Source organism: Myodes glareolus, chromosome 14, assembly GCF_982192425.1.
Source record: "Myodes glareolus chromosome 14, mMyoGla1.1, whole genome shotgun sequence".
Taxonomy (NCBI): domain Eukaryota; kingdom Metazoa; phylum Chordata; class Mammalia; order Rodentia; family Cricetidae; genus Myodes; species Myodes glareolus.
Genome location: NC_142039.1, coordinates 11,241,358 through 11,261,198, shown reverse-complemented (window position 1 = coordinate 11,261,198; position 19,841 = coordinate 11,241,358). Strand labels below are relative to the sequence as shown.

At 37.4% G+C, this 19,841-nt stretch overlaps 1 protein-coding gene across 3 annotated transcripts in view; it reads left to right on the top strand.

The window, feature by feature from the left end:
- The window catches only part of Malrd1 (MAM and LDL receptor class A domain containing 1), a 614,092-nt gene that overhangs the window by 501,472 nt on the left and 92,779 nt on the right, over window positions 1–19,841 (top strand). For all 3 annotated transcript variants that reach the window (XM_087896346.1, XM_087896345.1, XM_087896344.1), the window contains 2 exons: window positions 1,592–1,855; window positions 13,468–13,593. In XM_087896346.1, coding sequence (XP_087752472.1) covers window positions 1,592–1,855; window positions 13,468–13,593 — 390 coding nt within the window. The remainder of the gene's footprint in view (window positions 1–1,591; window positions 1,856–13,467; window positions 13,594–19,841) is intronic.

Here is a 19,841-nt window from a genome sequence, read left to right as displayed (position 1 = left end):
TCATCAGCATTTTAACAAAGGTGCTACATTTGCTACCATCAATGAGATTAATCTACACTGACATCTCATTATCACCCAAAGTTCATACTTTACATTAGGGTTTACCCTGGCATTGATCTTGTTTGGTGTTGAAAATTCAGTGTATTTTGACAAATGGATGATTATTAGATGATATAGAGAAGCTTCCCTGCTGTGAAATCCCCAATGTTCTGGCTCTCCTTTCCTTCTTATCCACCCACCTCTAGCACTCCCAGAACTCGCTGTTTCCATGGTCTTGCCTTTTCCTGAAATTCATGTAGTTGAAACTGTGCAGTGCAGTTTTATGAAACTGTCTTCTTTCAAAAGCAGTTGGAATTCAAGTTTGGACTTAGGGTTTTCAATGTGTAAAAATGGAGCAGTTGTTACAACATGAAATGAGAGATGCTAATTTAAATATTGTATGATTCCATAAATTATATTCCATAATCAATTCATTAAAATTCAATTTTAGAAACATTTCCTAATAGTGAAATTTTCTTGAAATATGTATACAAAATACTACACTCAGGTCTAAAGGTAAGCTAAGTGTTTCTTACAGGAATCTTAATTTTATTTGAACACTGATAAATTTCATTTATCTCAAAATCAAGGAGGAGATATTCTGTACTAAAACACAGAATTTACATTAGGATTAAACAAGAGACTTAAAAGAAATATTGAGCTAGCAGAGGAGTGCCTCCAGCTCAGAGCATACCTAGACTCCCACGAGAAATGAAACTTCATGTTCTTCCTGGATCAAAAATATCTCAGTAGAGAAGTTGAGAAGGAATTCAGAGGAGGTTTAATTTTGAACAAGAAATGTGTTGGTAGTTGGCTATGCTTTAGATCAGGGTCCCCAGGAGGCTAACTCAGGAGACATATTCCTGCTGAGGTAGTTCATTGGAGAAATCTCCCAGGGAATTCTCCCCACAGATAAACAAAGAAAAGAAAACTGATTGTGAGCGGGTTTGATTGGGGTCCAGCTGAGTTCCTGTATGACAGGTGACTTGTGACAACGCTGTGGTGAGCCCCTAAGTTGCATTAGCCCTTCAAGGTGTCCAGCATAGGTCCATGTCTAGGAGTGAGGCACGGCAAAGTTTTCCCCCTTCCACATTGCATGCCCATTTTTCCACCCACTATTAGCACACTTTAATTAGGTTTATTACCTTTTATTTATTTTGGGGGTGTCTGTGCTTGAGTACATGTGTGATCATGCACCAATGAACATGCGAAGATCAAAACACAACTTGACAGATGTTTCTTTCCTTTTGTCCCTCGGTTCCGCTGATCAAACTCAGCCCCTCAGGCTCAGCAGTATTTACTTCACACATCTGCTGAGCCCTTTCACCATCCCCAGGAATGCCCCCTTTAAAGACTATAGCTTCTGAGAGTAGTTAAGGCATATTTTTTTTATCACATTTACATATTTTATACAATTACTATTTTATAATTAGAAGTTAATTTATTTAAGTCTTGAATTCTTTTATAAATATACAACAGTTAGTTATGCCCTGGGATGATTCAGTCCTGGACGTAGACAAAGACAAAGCATTCCACGCCTGCTCTTTTTCAGGTCCGGCCTTACCGCAGCCATCATTGTGTGAAGAAGACCAGTTTGCCTGTTTTTACACAACCCAGTGTGTCCCTGCCTCAGAGAAGTGTGATGGACGGGAAGATTGTATAGATGGATCTGATGAAATAGATTGCTTTCCCAGTCCCTCTCCTCAACACTGCAGTAATACGGAATTCCAATGCTCAGATAGCCAGTGTATCCCGTCTCTCCTGCTTTGCGATGGAGTGGCTGACTGCCACTTTAATGAAGATGAATCCAGCTGTGGTGAGTGTTTTCACTAACTCAGTGTTCCAGGAAGAAATTCTGTTTAGAAATGATAGAGTTTGACAGATGAAGTCAAGGTCTCCAGAATATCCCATATCATCAATAACAGTATGTTTGTGTCCTATATAGCTAAACAAACCATGTGGCTCTTGCTTTTCGTTTTTGGAAAGATTCCATTTGTGGTTACACTAACTTCTGTTAGCCTCTCATTTTCTCATCAATTTAACTCTAGCTCATTTATGTTATCTTTTTAACACATTTTGGAAATGTATTAAAGTAATGCAGTTATAATTTATTTTGTCTTAAATGTTAAGAAAGTTAGCCCAAATCAAGGCCTATAGACAAAGAATTGATTATAGCACACACACACACACACACACACACACACACACACACACACACACACACTAGTTTAGCCCTGAAAAAATACATTAGTAGGTTTCTTATCATTAAGAGTTCCTGGTGTTTTCCTATGACTTCTCAATGGCCCTTAGTGTTAGCTGTCCTATTCTGTATCCCTTCCTTACCCCACATCTCTCACCCTCCCCATTTTGTCCTCCTGCTTCAGTCTGCCCGTTTCTAACTGTGTATTATATTTCCCCTTTCCTGGGAGATTGTCTCTCTCCCTGAACGCATACTCTATACCTAACATCTGTGCTATCTCTTACTGCTTGCAAAGGAAAAAAATAGCTTTCTTTAGTAGATTCTCACTGACTCTGTTAGCCAAATGTAGTGATATGTTCAATGACAAGTAATAGATGACTAAAACAACATGAACTCAATGGGATTTGTAGGTTTTTTCACCTCATAATGCTTTGCTTTGTCTTGATGGTTGTTTATTTGATTATCATGGTTTAATATTTTGTGTTTTCATGCTGTTTGCTTTTGTTGTTCATATACATGTGTGTTTCTTGTGATTTCTTTTTTATAATTCTGATTTCTCTGCTTGTTTTCTACAAAGAAAGAGAATAAATCATATAGTTGTATGGATGAGGAGGTGGGGAAGATCTAGGAAGAGTTGGTCGAGAAGAAACCATGATCAGAGACATTGTATGAAAAAATTATTTTCAATATAAAAGGGTGTATTATGCTAACTATTAAGGATACAGAATACCGAGGAAATATTTTAGTGCTGCCAATGCCATTTCCTCATTCATATAGCAAAGTCAATAACATCTAACCTACCGGACTAGGAGAATTTGAGCTAGGGTATATAAACCCCATACTCTGCTCTCAGTATTTGCCATTTTTGCTTTATGTAGGGGGAAAATGTTAAGAAATAATTGCTTACAGTTAAAGGTGATTAGCCAGTTATGGTAAGGTTCAAAAGCCCCTAATATCCTACTTATTTTTTTGGCTTGGTTCTTTATATTATTTCTACATTATATTTTTTAAATTCCTAAAACATAATAGTGGATCATAGTTTTTACATGAAGAAAAGTCATTTTGGAATAGAACCGTATGAAGGAATCAAGGAACGAAGCAAGGGGGTTTAGTAATCAACTAGAAATCCAGAAATATGATTATTGGGAAGGAAGTAAAATAAATAAAAAGGTGGAAAACAGTCTCTGGGAATAAAGTTTTTAGACTCACATTAGTAAAACCATTTTTCTGCCTTAGACTTGAAGGTTAGTTATTCTGCTTCCTGTTGTTCCCTTGTTTTTCTCTGTGTGATTAAAAAGAAGGCAGGTTTAATAACACTGTGTTATTGGTGAAGTAGGCAAAGGGAGAAGATTTCAAATAAACATTGCCAAATTGTTTATTGCTGTTTCCATTAGAGCTGTAATATAATTTGACTAACAGAAACAATATTATATTCAATACAGCTATCTGATGTCATCGGACATTTGACTTTAAGGTAGAATACTAGTTAAAGAGAAGCTTAGAAGACCGCTGTGTCATTATAATTTTAAGTATTCATTGGAAACGTAGCGTCTGGGTATTTTCTTATATGAAGTTCTGTTCCCAAAGGAAATCCACATTAGGAGTGAAAGATAAAATGCTGTAACAACAAGCACAGGAGTGGTTAATGAACACAGTTCACCAAATATTTCAAGGCATTGCACTTTATTTCTAGGTTTTGCTATACAGTTACAATGTTATTATTTAAATTATAGTTCAAACATTTATTCACATACCTTCAATAGAACCCTCATTGACACTATATCTTGTGCTAGGCATTGTGATGGTTAGTTTTATGTCAACTTAACAGAAGCTAAAGTAATCTGAGAAGAGAGAACTTCAATTAAAAAATTCCTAAGACCAGACTGTAGGCAAACTTGTAGGACACTTTCTTAATTAGTAATTGATGGGGGAGGGCCTGGTCCATTGTGAGTGGTGCTATCCCTAGGCTGGTGGTCCTAGGTTCTATAGCAAAGTAGGCTAAGCAAATTATCAGGAACAAGCCAATAAGCAGTGCCCTTTCATGTTGTACATCAGCTCCTTTCTCAAGGTTTCAGCCCTGTTTGAGTTCCTGTCTTCACTGCTTTTTATGACAAACTCTTATGCGGAACTGTGAGTGACATAAACCATTTCTTCCCAAGTTAATTTTCATCATGATGTTTCATCAGTAGTAACCCTAACTAAGACAGGCATCACTGATGCAGATGGATGCACTTGTCTCGGGATGTAGATGCAAACTATACCGATGAAGAAGATCAATAAGTAGAGGAATGTAATACTGTTGGGTAGGGCAGGCTAAACACACTGTGTTACAGAGCATGAGGTATTTTTAAGTGTGGTGTTATGGTCTTTGCCAGGACTGTGTAAGAGTGCTTGATAAATGTAGATCAGTATTGACCAGGCTGGAGAAAGAGGGATTGGTTAGATGTCGCAGTTTCAATAGTCAGAGATGAATTAAAATGTGGTATGTGATAAAGATTATGAATGATTTATGATGCTATTATGAGAGGAGGAAAAGAAAGGGATTCAGAAATGCTGAAGTTCCCTATTTGGGCAGCAGGGCAGCTCATGTACCATGGTGACAGCAATGAAAATGGGGGACACACGAGGTTCTTTGGAAAGGTCATGACTTCATTTTAGATGCTGTGTTTGTGAAACATGGAAATAAGTGTTCAGAATGTGTTTGGAAATGTATACACAGAAGACAAAGAAGGATTCTTGGCATCTGCATATGATAACTGATGTTGCAAGTATGGCTGAGAAAATAATAAAAATAGAGCGATATAAAACCTGAAGGAACACTTGAAGTATACATAAACAAGCAATAAATAAAAACAAGCATTGGTTACATGAAAGCAGAAGGGGTGTTGTTGGGGTGGACTTGAAGAGGCCTAACAGCAAACTATAGAAATGATCCCTGAAAGTTTAGTCTTAGGGCCTAACAACAAAGAGTGTGGCAAGAGGAGGAAGATGGGAGAAAGAAACAATAAATAACAAATATATATCATAATGAAGCCCAGGCCTTGGACTAGAGATATGGCCTAGCAGTTAAAGGAGTATGATACTCTTACACAGAACCTGAGTTTGGTTCCTGACACACACCTGGGACAGCTCACAATGTCCTCTAATTCCAGATGCCCTCTTTTGGCCACCATGGTCACCTGCGTTCACAAGTGCACAAAGTCACATGCACACATGAACGTAGATTATTTAAAAGAGTATTCTAAGTATCCATTACTTTGCATGATAGCTTAAAAATTGTTTTAACAAGCAAATATTGAAAAACTACTGTGAAGACATGGTAGTAGGGACAGAAAACCCTCACTTCTGTCCTCTTAAGATCCAACTATCTCCAAGAATTAGACTGTAAAATAGGTTAGCAGATGTAAGAAGTTTTGCATTGCACAGATGACCCCATATAAGCTAAAAACCAGAAGAAGCAGTCCGCTTAGTGTTTATATACAGAAGTGAACACAAAATGACCCAGTGTAAAGAAGGAAGTTGTCGAGGTTTCAAAGACCAGAGATACTTTGACAAGGTACAGTACTATTTTGTTTTTAACATCTTGTCCTCATAGTGGTATTGCTTTGTGCTTCCATTATGGAGAGTGTCTTTCACATGGGACCTTTATCCAATGCTGTTAAGAAGTCAAGGTGATCTCCAAACTTCTGTTCTCCAAGTACCTTTCCTTAAAAAATCAAGATGCAAACGAGATAAATTTTAACCCACAGAATCTAAGGAGAGTAATAGAAGAGAATGATGAGCAAAAACGTAGGTTGTGGTGTCCCTGCAGAAAGCCGGGGGAAGTAGACCAAACTACAAATAAACCCAATAGTTCTGGAAAGCAGTCTACTCCCTGGTATGTAGCTCTGGATTAATTAAATTCTGTATTTGATGTACATTAGGAAAAACAGTCCTCGGTGCCAAAACTAGTTCTGGTGTTCTTACCTCCCTCTTTTAAATTTCTCATGAGCATTGCTTTCTCATAACCGGTGTGCTTTGGTTTAGGATGGCTTTATGAGTGACAATGGAAGAGGAAACCTTGTTTCAGGCTGCTGTCAGGTGTAGGACGTCAGTTATTCTTCTTGCTCCTAGGACATGGAAACCAGCAGTTTGCAACTCTGTAGTACTATCTCTATTTTCTGTCCCTATTTTAATGCAGGTCCTTGCTGGAGTCCATACTGATCTTTTCTGTGAGTACCTTTGTTGCTTCTTCTCTTCTGTTCCATGTAATGTTCCATGTCTGCAGTGTTTAGTATATGTGAAACTATGACCTATGGCACCATTTTGCTAGAAACCTTGCATAGTAGTCCAAAGAATCAATTAGAAGTGACATCGATCTACAATTCTTTCTCTCCAGCTCCTCTGAGTTTTAAGGATCCTAAAGAGATGCATCTAAGACAGTATAGGCCATTCAGAGCTTTTTAAAATGTAATTTAGTTCTACAAAAACAGATTCATTTTTATCTGATTTAATTAATAAAGTCATACACGTTATCTTTTGGAACACCTTAGTCAAACCCTTCTGTTAAAACTTTACAAAAAAGAATAGAGTGGGAAACTCCTTGTACTAGAATAAAGATAATTAGCTCACAATCTGTCCAAATTAAATTGTTAATTTTTGTGATCCAGGAATAAAGGTCAAATGGCACTCGAAAAGATTTCATTGCTGTATCACATAATGTCCCCTTCTGGAAGTACAATCAACAATGAAGGATTATCTGCGGTGCTTCTTCTAATTTATTTTTGAGATTTTCTGTTAAATTTTAATGTGAAGCTGGACCTGAAAAAATGGTGTTTTGAAGTATATGTATCTCAATTGACTGAATTGCTGGCTCTGAAAAAGTTAAGCAGTATTTCATCTTGACCAGTCCTTCCCAAGGTGCTGCAATATCAGTTCACACCAATATCTGTTATTGAGTTTCCAGTAAAAATGAGATGCTCTACTTAGCACTTACAGTAAAGGGCAGAGGGGAGAAGTTGTTTTAGATGAGAGAGCATAACTGATCTTGGAAGAAAATAGTAACACTACAGCCCAAAATAACAACAAAGGCGTGTATGACAAAATGCAGTTGCCACATCAGCATCTGGAATATGCATCCAAGGCAGAATTGACATAGAAAGCTCTCCAGAACATAATCCATGCTTAAAAACGGGAAGCTTCCTTATGAAGGAGCGACAAGAGGTGGGGAGTCCATGGTCAGACTGCGCTGTGTAGAAAGAATGTCTCAAAAAAACAAAACAGGATTCTTTCCATGTAAGCATATCTTAAAACATGTTTTAAGATTTTAATTTACAAAACAAACCTTTAACTGAGTGGACCTAAAGTCTTTAGATGGACAATCAATTACTATAAGTTAAGGGATAGTTCACATGAGCCAAAAATTCTCAAGGCTTGAACCACACGTAGAGATGGATAACTAAACACGCATGGGAGAGATGGAAAGAGTGTTCCAAGGCGTAAATCATTATATAATATACAACGGTAACTAAATTTTACTTCAAATTAATTAAAACAGAAAATAAAGTATTTTCTTCTTGTTTTAAAAGGCAGAGATGTTTATAAATAATGAGCATATGTGAATGTGTCTGTATCTTTATCTGTATATATAAATACATGCAGACAGTGTTTATAAGTATACTTATTTCTGTTTCTGTGGTTTTTATATGCTGTCACATAATAGTTAATGAATATTCACAAATACCTTTATAGAAGTAGACAACAAAAAACATATGTAGTTACTATTTATCAGAATTCATAAAGCAAAGGATATGTATTGAATATAGGAAATGACATAAATTATTGATTTTTCTATAACCTCTAGTATAAATACTTAGGCAATGTACAAATGCTCCAAAATCAGTCCAAATAAGGCTATAAAGTTTATAGAAAATTTTGTTTCTAAATGTCTCATGAGAACAATCTGTCTTTTGCCATACTCTTTTTCAAACAGCGTGCTTTAACATCTAGGGGCATATTTATTCCAATCTATCGTTATCTTAGAGATTGCCATTCTCTCTTACCAAAGTAATCCTAAGTAACATAAATCATTTTGCATCTATAAACTCATTCACTTGGTGGATACTATTTTAAAAACAAACAGTACATAAATGGTTCATGAGAATGATTTTTTTGAAAGTATAGTTGTTGTAAAAGAACAGAATTAAGGGCCTGAGAGTGTAGCTCAGTGGAGAAATATGTACTTCAGAATGTGCACTTAGTTTATGGGATTCTGGGGTTCAGAAGGATGGGCTAGTAGAAGGAAAAGAGGAGGGGGCAGAGTAGAGGAACTCAGTATCTCTCTTTTTAACAGTAGCTTATTAATTCTTTGAGAATTTCATACAGTCTGTTTTGAACGTGTTGACTATCTTCCACCAACTTCTCCCATAACCACCCTCTCCTCTACCTACACAACTTTGAGTTCTCTTCTTTGTCATCCCCCACCCAGCCCAGAAAGTGCGGTGTGTATTTCTCAAGAAATCTCAGAGTTCTTTTCCTTGGAGTGTGGCTGACTCACCAGGGGATGTACCATTAAAGAAAACTAATTCTCCCTCTCTTAGACACTATCAAATGCCAGTTGTAGTGGGATTCATGCTTATTCCCTCTCTCTATGCTATGATTTTGTCCAGCTTGAGTTTACACAGGTCTTGTGCATGTGTTTGAATTGCTGTGAATTCATATATGCAACTCTCCTGTTGTGTCCGGGAGCTCAGTAATTTTAACAGCAAAGTTACACATGATCCTTTAGAATGAAAACTACAAGATTTGGTGTATATTCAAATCTAACTCTGACAGTACAGATGCACATTCTGTCCTTGAATTAAATCTAACAAGAACCCTTATGAAATGTCTTAACAGTTTAATGTTCAGTGAAACTTTAAAATAAGTTAATGCTGAAAGAATAAAAATTTATTTTGAGGGCATTATGTACTTAGTCATATTCTTTCATACCATCCTCCCAGACATCTATAAAATGGATTTAGTTATCAATATTTTAATGTAGACTTTATCAATGGTGACTATCATAAGAGCTAACTATTTCATACTGTAATTCACACTGCCGTTGCCAAGTACTAGTAATACTGACATCATAACTGACATACATAGTAGCCAATTATAAAAAATATTGATGAGGGATAATCTTAGGAAAGTTATTCATTTCACATCACAAAAAGTGTCACTAGCTTTCATGGGACACATCAGCTAATAGTGAGAAATATGTCAACTCCCTCTATACCTGTCTGCTTCTCAAGTTTCTGTCTAGCAGGGGTGGGTCATATATACAGACATAATAAACTTCTTTAACTTATAGCCCAGTGTATGGCTGAGTTTGGCTAATGGGGAGGATCAACATAAATTCAACACACTGGACAGGAAGCATGAGTTTATCAGAATGATTATGATTACCTTTGCTTATTCAAACACCACCCTTACACACACACACACACACACACACACACACACACACACACACACACACATCAATTGTTATATAGTGTCCGTATCTATTTATGGGTTATAGTGTAACATACCAACACATATACACAACATGCAAAGATCATTTCAGGTTATTTGGCAAATCTATCACTTGGGATATATAGCCCTTATTATTACTGATAATATTTACACTCTGCTATTAGTTATTCTACAATAATCATTGACATCCCTAGTTATCCCACCATGCTATAGAAGACTCGTCATTTTCCCCCAGTCATCTGCTCACCACCCCCTCTCCCTCTCCCTGAGACCTTTACTTAATGTATTCTTGAACTCCAGCTTCAGGTAACTTCTGTATACTCCCAGTCTCTGGCCAGTCTCACTGAAACTAACTTTTGTAGCTTTCTTGTGCATGCCATTTCTCTGAGAAACTGCTCCCTTGTCACTTTATAGTCACAGAAAACAGTATATCGGCAGACGACCTATTTTGGAGGGAGGCGAGTAGATACTGACGGACAGAACAAATGCTGGAATCACAAAGGCTTCCTGAAATAGAGATTCCTACTTTTGTTTTATCCTGCTGTGTAGTTAAAGTCATGTAAGCTAAACAAGGTGGAATGTCCCTATAATCCCAGTATTTAAGAGGCTAAGGCAGCAGGACCATAATTTCTAGGGTAGCCTAGGCCTCGCAGCAAGACCCTCTTACCATATAGATTAACTGTATTTGTTTTTCCTATTAGTTTTTGAGAGAAAAATGATTCTTGATAAAATATATACCATTTCAGTTTATGAAAAAGTTATACTTCATTGGCATGGTATCACTTTATGTGAATTATTTTTAAATATTGATCTCAGCACAAATCCGTGGAATCAGTCTGACAGCTAGGAAGTTTGATTTTGTTAGAGTACAAGACCTTCAAATATCAACTGCTGCTGGCATTCCTACATAAAATTGTAAAGACCCCAGAGACTTTATTCTTGCAACACTTAAATTTATGCTACGCACTAGAAACAAACAACCCTATCCATGAATCCTACATTCCATTTCAATGTCAGTGTTTTGAAAGATGTGTCTGATCTTTTTCTGACATTTTAGTTGTTTCTCAAAGTGACTGTCTCTTAGAATCCTGCTCTCTCACCCACAGGAAATGTGCTCTCTGAGAAAGGAAGGAATCTCTGCTTCTCACACAGCAGAGTGTTTTGATGAGGTTCAATAAACACATGATTTTCATGACAATTTAGGGTTCTGTGAGCATAGCACCTCTAACCCATCCTTATGCTCTAAGGTTGGGCCAACCTGTCCTTAGAAACCACAACAAGGAAGCCCTCTGCTTCTATTATGCTGAATCCAATCCATTAGAGCCACATAAATTTTACATACTATGCTTTACTAAACTGAAACGTAGTGGGATTTAAATTGTATTTGAATAAATAAAGCTTGTGTGAAGATCTGAGAGTAAAGCAGCCCCATTGGTCACCCTTACAAAACCAGGTAATGGTAAAACAAACCACTAATTCCAGTAGCTACATAGCTTGCCATGGGAAGTACATGCCTTTAATCCCAGTGAACACCTTTAGTTCTAGAAGTAGAGAGGACTATAAAATAAGAGGAGACAGCTCTCAGATACAGTCTCATTCTGAGACTCCTGTAGGTAGGATCGCAATGTCGTATAAAGGTCAAGGCAAGAGCCAATGGCTGGCTCCTTTGCTTTTTCTGATCTTCAGGCTGAACCCCAATTTATCTCCCGAGTTTTTATTAACCATGCACCACCTGTACCTAGACAGCATGATGTGATCTCTGGAAGAGCAGCAGCCCTGTAAGATCTGAGGAATGGCTGCTTCCTGACTCTACGGTGTGCCAAGGCTATTTTCCGGGGAGGTGGGGCCGTGAGTGGGGAGCTGGTACCTGTGAAGGCTCCGAACTTCCTGGAGGAGCTCATGGCCCTCTAAGGATCCAGTCACGGATGTCTCTCTCAAATATCTACTATGGAAGTCACTTCCCCTATCAGGTCTTAGCCCATGGCCCAGAAGGATATCCTTATAAGGGATGATGGCTGGTTGTCAACGCTGTTCCTTGAAGGGTGTGGGGTGTGGAGATGAAGGGGGCTTCCCATGATGGAGGAGGCCTCTTGGGGACCTAGTTCTGATATACAGTGATGGATACTGATTCTGGAGTGAAGTCTCTGTAAGCCAGGTGGGAATGGGCTGGAGCTACGCTTTCAGGACAATCAGCACATGGACACATGCAGTTATTGAGCACCTACTCTTTTCAATGCAGGCTGCAATTATTATGTTCTTTCCATGGCTATACATGTTGGCTTACTGTATATAGTTTTCTTATATTAGTTATAGCCTATTTTTATTTTAGACAAAAAGGGGAGTCAAAGTAAGAGCCAGTGGCTGACTATTTTGTTTTGCTGACCTTCAGGTTGAACCTCAATTTCTTTCTATAAGTTTTACTAATCGTGCTTCAAAACATAGTTGAATATATATATATACATAGTGACCACTCACAGCTTCTAAATCTTTTTTGGAAATTGAAGATCCAAAGAGATTTTAGTATTTATCACTTCTGGAAGAATCCAGAAGACAGGACCTTACCTCTGATCATGCAAACCCTAATCTTATCTTTCTTCTCCCCACCCCCACCTCTCTCTCCATCCTCCATCCCTGCTCTTGCTTTCTCTCTTTCCCTTTCTCTCCTCCCTCCCTCCTCATTTCTTCTCATAAGGACATTAATAGCATTTGAGTAGGGTCTTACCCTGATGGCTTCACTTAGCTGTAATATCCTTTATTTAAGTCTCTAACTAGAAACACAGTCCTGTTATGTATTAAGACCTCAACATCAGTTGTGGGGGGACATAAAATCGAGTCCCTGACAATATTTGAGAAATTCTTTCATCAATGTTTTCTACCTTTGCTGAAAATTATAGGCTAATTTAAATTGTATTTAAAAAGAAAAGTTTTCTCACGACGTGTGTGATGTACTCACAGGCTCCCAGCAGCTGTGATTACCTGTACAATACCAGCACAAGATCAAGCCGGCCAAAAATGTGGCACAGATAGGGCAGATGATCACTAGGACCCTCCCATTACTGAGAAGCTATTGGTAGTTGATCATTGTGGAGAGGGAAAATTACTCTCTGAGAGGATTCTCACCCTCCAGTAGAAGCCCCACTCCCATAGGGGCAGCACTAAGGCAGATTTAGTGGGGTTTTATTGTTCTGTTTAGTTTTTGTTTTGAGATACGGTTTCTCTGTAGCTTTGGAGCTAGTGGGTTTTTAAAAAGACTTGAAGATGGGACGGGCATATGTCAAATGGGATATGGTGGAAGTGGATCAGAAATATGGATAGAATTTAATTATGTTTCACTCTACACATGTAAGAAAATAAAGACTTTTTAAAAATTACTTTTCTATGTGCATGGGTGCTTTGGCTGCAAGTATATCTGTGTGTCACCTGCATGCCATGTCTCCAGAGGCTAGAAGAGAGTATCAGATCTCTAGAGCTGGAGTTACAGACTCTTTGAACTGCCATGAAGGAGCTGGGAATCAAACCTGGGTTCTCTGGAAGAGAAGCCAGAGCTTTTATAATTGTTGAGATATTTCTCTGCCCAGAATAAAGAAAAAGAAACATAAAGGAACTGTTTTATAAAATAAAATATGAAAAATAAAGGGTAAGGCAGCAATCATTTCATTATTAGAAACGCGTTAAAAAGCAGATGTACTTGCTACCACTCCTCATCGTAACCGTCGGCACTGTTTTCTGTTCAGCCAATCGGAGCTGCCCCAGTGGAGCTTTGATGTGCAACTCCTCAGGCATCTGTGTCCTATCTCACCAGCGCTGTGATGGTAGAGCCCACTGCGAACACTTCCAACTCGATGAGTCCAGCTGCTCAGGTACCCCATCTTCTTTTGAACTTTCCTTTGCAATATAAACTATTAACTAAATCTGCAGGTGATAAAATATTAAAAGTGGATTTTCTAAATAATAATAGACATGGATTTATGGTATTGGTTTGGAGGCATGAAGATTGTTGAAATCCTAGGTTTGTTAAGTTTTTAAATGAGGGAATGAACTCTTTATTATTACATAAAGTGTCCACTAAATAATGAATACTAGAAAACAGGCAGATGATTCAGATATTTCTATGCCTGAAGGAATACAACTGCATTATCTTTATGAAACTACATGCATTTTCCTACTTTTTGATGAGAGTATCACATAATTTAATAATATATTTTTATAAGTAATTAAATTTTAGGTTTCTTTTGAGCATTTTTTATTTTTCTGAAACATTTTTATGATCTTGGAGCATTCATACAGCATAAGAGCTGATAATGTACAACAGTTGTCCTGTGTGTATAAAAACTTCTCTAAAAATTCCTATAACATATAAAATCTCATGGTATAGGCTATTCTTATCTTCTCTCCTGAGTGATCAAATTTTTATTTCATGTAGGGTATTTGTAAAGTAATAGAGAACTAGAGGCAATATAATTCTGTCAAAATTAAATGATAATATAAATCAGTAATAAAAGATATATTTGATCATATTTCTTAATAAGTTGGAAATATTTTATATCAGTTGTAGGCAGGAATATATTTTATGTCTTTAAAGGTACCCATGGAATTATGAAGTATGTGGTACAAGCATGAACCAGTAGTAGTTCACAAAAGGCTCATTTACCCACTTCTGATTTTGATGAGTATAATACCAAATGAATAAATCACCAGATCTGGTCCCATATACAAATATATAGACCAATATATGAAATATACAAAGATAATCTACAAAAGCATTTTTTTTCTTTTTTCCTTTACTAGGCATCTTAGATCCTAAAGATAAGTGACCCCAAGGGGAGGCCCATTAGTCTGTTGAAAGAGCGTAAGAAGGAAGCTGGGGATAGAGACATATAGAGGTTCAGGACTCATAACTCAGGAGCTGGTGTAGGAAAATTGGGATTTAGAGTCCAGTCTGAGGTACAGTTAGACTTAGTAATAAAAAATGAATAAAGAGAATAATAGTATGGTAATAATACAGTTCTGTTCTTTGAGATTCTTAACAGTTTGCTTATGTCCTTGTGATGATAAGATTTTCTTTAAGACATCCTTCTATGAGCACAAATCAAACTGTGCTATGATTTATTGCCTGCACTGACATGCTGTACCATTAAAAATAAGGTCAGAGAAATGGAAGACTTGCCACTCAAACTGGGTGATAGACATCCATTGATTTCAGTCAAGTATCTGTCACTTACAGTCCACTCATGAAGTGCAGGTCACATTGACATAGCTACTGGGTTAAAGTGACACAAACAGCTAGTGAAGCCCTTGTCACAAATGAAATCCATATTTTGTACTCTCTATTTACATTTTTGTTCTTTGGGTTCCTCTATTAAATATGATAAAGTTAACACTTGTGGTTTTTTTTAAGTTATCCATTTTGTTTTTTCTTTTTTATTGATTTTATTGAGCTATACATTTTTCTCTGCTTTGCTCCCTTCCTATCCCCTCCGTTCAGCCCTCTCCCATGGTCCCCATGCTCCCAATTTACTCAGGGGAACTTGTCTTTTTCTACTTTCCATGAAGATTAGATCCATATATGTCTCTCTTAGTGTTCTCATTGTGGTCTAGGTTCTCTGGAATTGTGATTTGTAGGCTGATTTTCTTTGCTTTATGTTTAAAAACCACTTACAAGTGAATACATATGATATTTGTCTTTCTGGGTCTGGGTTACCTCACTGAATAAGAAGTTTTCTAGCTCCATCCATTCGTCTGCAAATTTCAAGATGTCATTTTTTTTTCCTGCTGTGTAGTACCCCATTGTGTAAATGTATCACATTTTCCTTATCCATTCTTCAGTCAAGGGGTATTTTGGTTGTTTTTATGTTCTGACTATAACAAACAATGTTGCTATCTTCCCAAATATAACCCCAGTAGAATAGACACTGAAGAAACAATTAATAAATGGGACCACCTGAAACTGGAAAGCTTCTATAAAGCAAAGGACATGGCCAACAAGACAAAATGGCAGCCTACAGAATGGAAAAAGATCTACACCAACCCCACATCAGACAGAGGACTGATCTCCAAAATATACAAAGAGCTCAAGAAATTGGTCATCAAAAGAACAAATAATCCAATAAAATATGGAGTATAGACCTAAACAGAGAACTCTTAACAGAGGAATCTAAAATGGCTGAAAGACACTTAAGGAAATGCTCAACATCCTTAGCTATCAGAGAAATGCCAATCAAAACAACTCTGAGATTCCATCTTACACCTGTAAGAATGGCCAAGATCAAAAACACTGATGACAACTTATGCTTTTGAGGATGTAGAGTAAAGGGAACACTCCTGCATTGCTGGTGGAGTGTAAGCTGATACAGCTCTTTGGATATCAGTATGGTGGTTTCTCAGAAAATTCGGAAACAACCTTTCTCAAGACTCAGAAATGCCACTTTGGGGTATATACCCAAAGGATGTTTAATCATACCACAAGGACATGTGTTCAACACTTGTGTTTTAAAGAATGCCTTTAAAACAGATCCACAATGCACATTTGCCAGTGTATGCCACACACCTCTGCTTTTTCAATTGGCACTTCTCTTAAGGTCAGCCTTAGATGGGTTTTTAGAGATCTATCCTTGTAGTGGCCAGTACTCCCCATAGTGGCCTCACAGCAGACGGTGAGCGTCTGTCTTTGCACACCTCAGGGTTTAAGTTAGTCATTAAGAACATCAGACTCAGGCACAGTGAGAATACTTCAATGAATTTTGTCAGTCCCTGAGTCGCATTAGGAGGCCATAACTTTTTCAGGTTTTGATTGCTTATGCAACAGAAAAAAATTATCAAGTTTCCTCCAACTGAAATTAGACTGGAAATAATATTTCTAATTATGTACAGTGGTAGCAGTTTGGAAAATTTATGATAAAGTAATACTATAATTATGGTGATATTCCATTGCATAGAGAATTAGAAAATGGCATGAAAATATAAAATTGTAGGATAATACATCAAAAATATAATATCATATATAATGTATGATAATAACATAGCTTCACAAAGTTTCAGACGGTTTTAAACAAAACCAAAGCACTAAAAATTCCCAGCAAGGATCCTGGAGCTACTTTAAGACTCTGAGACATAATAATCCCTCCTATGACCCTTGCAGTGGGGCTTCAAAATATAGAAAAATGAGGCTCCAGAGACAAGTACGATGTTATATGAAAGTGTGAGATCCTGAGTTCAGATCCACAGAACCACTGTTAAAATAAATCCAAGCAGCCAGGCAGTGGTGGTATATTCCTTTAATCCCATCACTCGAGAGGCAGAGGCAGGAGAATCTCTGTGAGTTTGAGACCAGCCTGGTCTACAGAGCAAGTTCCAGGACAGCTAGGATGGTAACATAGAGAAACCCTGTCTCAAAAATCAAGACAAAAATGAATAAATAGATAGATGATAGATAGACAGATAGATAGATAGATAGATAGATAGATAGATAGATAGATAGATAGATAGATCAATCGATCCATCCAGGCATGTTAGTGCATGCTCATAATTTTAGAGCTGGAAAACATAGACAGACATTTCTCTGGGACTAGCTCACCAAATACTTTAGCTAATTATGGTGAGACTTAGGCCTCTGTGAAATAGCTCATCTTAAAATCAATATGTATGGTATCTCCTGAGTATGTGGCTTCTTCAAAGTCATATACACAAAAACAAGCACCTGTACTACACACACACACACACACACACACACACACACACCTTGTATCTTTATGAAAGACTATCCATCACTGAGGTCTTGACTTGCTACATAAGTTTTAGGATTCACACATCTCTTTAAACCATATGTGGATATTGTACATTTGTTTCTTATCTTTACAGTGTATAGACACCACATATTGAAAGTGAACTAAATAAGAAAATATTTGACATTTTTAAGCAAGAAGCACTTTGAGTTGGATGTAAAAGAGTTGTTTAGAGTGTATATGTTTCTTTGCTAACAACTCAAATAAATTTGGTTAATCCCTTGGAGCTTCCATTTCCACACAATGTTCTGAGGGCTAAGAAAACAACATATTTCAAACTGTTTAGACTGTACTTGTCTCACAGCAGGTCTTCAAATGCTGGTGATTGGAGCACAAATTTTAGTTGGTCTTAATAATAAAAATCCCAGGATCAGATATAGGGATTAATGTTGAAGATCAGAGAAGCAGAGAGGCCAGCCACTAGAGAGGTTTTTTTACCTCTACCAATGCTCAGCCTGAAGAAGGGGTGAGCATGTCCTTAGAATGCCACTCCAAACTCCATCTGTCTCCACCAAAACTCAGACTGCAACTGTCTCCACCAAACCCCAGACTGCAATGAGGTACTGTCTCCTTCCACCTTATATTCCTCTCTCTGCCCAGCTATTTCTCTCCTGTCTCCACCTCCCTAGTACTGGGATTAAAGGTGTGAGCCACCACTCCCTGGCCTCAGTGGTTTAGCTCTGCACTCTGATCTTCAGGCAAGTTTTTTTTGTTAAAACACAAAGTGTCCTTACAGGAGATGGGGCTTATAACAATGGGAGAAGGGATGAGCAAAAGCTGAAGACGTAGAGTGATGGAAATGTTTAGTTTCCTGGCCATTCACAAAACTCCTCCAGTCAATACAGAGATGAGTGAGAACAATTATTTAATGACTTACATATACAACTCACTAGTGTAGAAATGATAAAATTATACTTTCCTCTTTCCAACTCTCATATATCTATCTGTATGTTTATATCAAATATCTCAATAGACAGATGATAGGTAGATAGATAGATAGATAGATAGATAGATAGATAGATAGATAGATATAGATAGATAGATAGACAGACAGACAGACAGACAGATAGATAGATAGATGATAGACAGATAAATGATAAATATTTTAGATGAAAAATATGCACTTAAAATCCCAAACGCACACAGGTCATAAATGCCTGATCCTAGGTAACACAGAGCTAAAATAAGAGTTTTTGTAGTTATCCATCTTTCCAGAAAAATTTAGTGCAGCAGATGACACATTCAAGCATCTATTTAATTCAGAGAAAAAAATAGGGTCCTAGTTACATATTTAAGAGTATATCTGTGCTTCCGTGCATGCCTTTCCAAAGTAATACACCAGAATGGGATTAAATCTAAACTCTCCCACAATTGTTATATCAGTGAGTTGTGTTGGTCTCCAGACACAGGATCATAATCACCAAGGCCAGAGGGTTAGGCCAGTGAGAGGTCACTGTAGCCAAAGAACAAGTGGCCTTGTGAGCATTGTAATATACTCCTATGGATTCTTCTATTATGTACTGGAAATAATGATCTTCTTCATTCCTAACAAACCATATCAATCCCCTTCACCATTTCATTTAGTGCTCAAAATTGGTTTGAGAAGATTAAAAATGAAAATAGTCTGTATTTCAATTTAATGATCTGCTATGAATTTATAACGCCTTCACAGAAAAAAAAATACACACTGAAAAAAACACCAGCTTTGAAGCCAGAAAGAGAGTTCAATCTATAAAGTACTTGTTTTGAAAGCCCAAACAGAAGAGATTGACCCCCAGAAACCACACAAAAATAAATAAATGAAATAAAAATTGAAAGCCTGCCATGCTGGTACCTTCTAATCTAAGTCCTGGGGAGGCAGACAAGTGAGTGCCTCGTTTGGTGAGTTCAAGGCCAGTTAGAGATATTATTTCAAGCAGAGTTCAACAACAAAGAAGCCACAGAAGATGATACCTGTGGAAAAACACCCAACCTTATGCTCTACTCAGTGTCCTTGTTCTCTCCCCATTAGTCCATTGACAACCATAAAGAAACATAGACCAGGTTCCCATCGCATCATGCTGACAAGCAGCAAGGCGGCTTTATTTGAGGTGATCGTAGTGAACATGCTTGACTCCAGAAGGAGGTGGGCAATGGTTGCCCTGTGGACTGTGATGCCTGACAGCATCACACTTTGAAGATGTTTTGGTTTTGTTTGTTTATTTGGTTTCACTTTTTGCACTAGAACAAAATCATTACTTAAGAGACTAAAATTGTACTTAGGAGAAAAAAGTAGGACATATTTGTGTCTCTTTGTGCCCTGCCAATTGCTGGGCTCCTTTACCGGA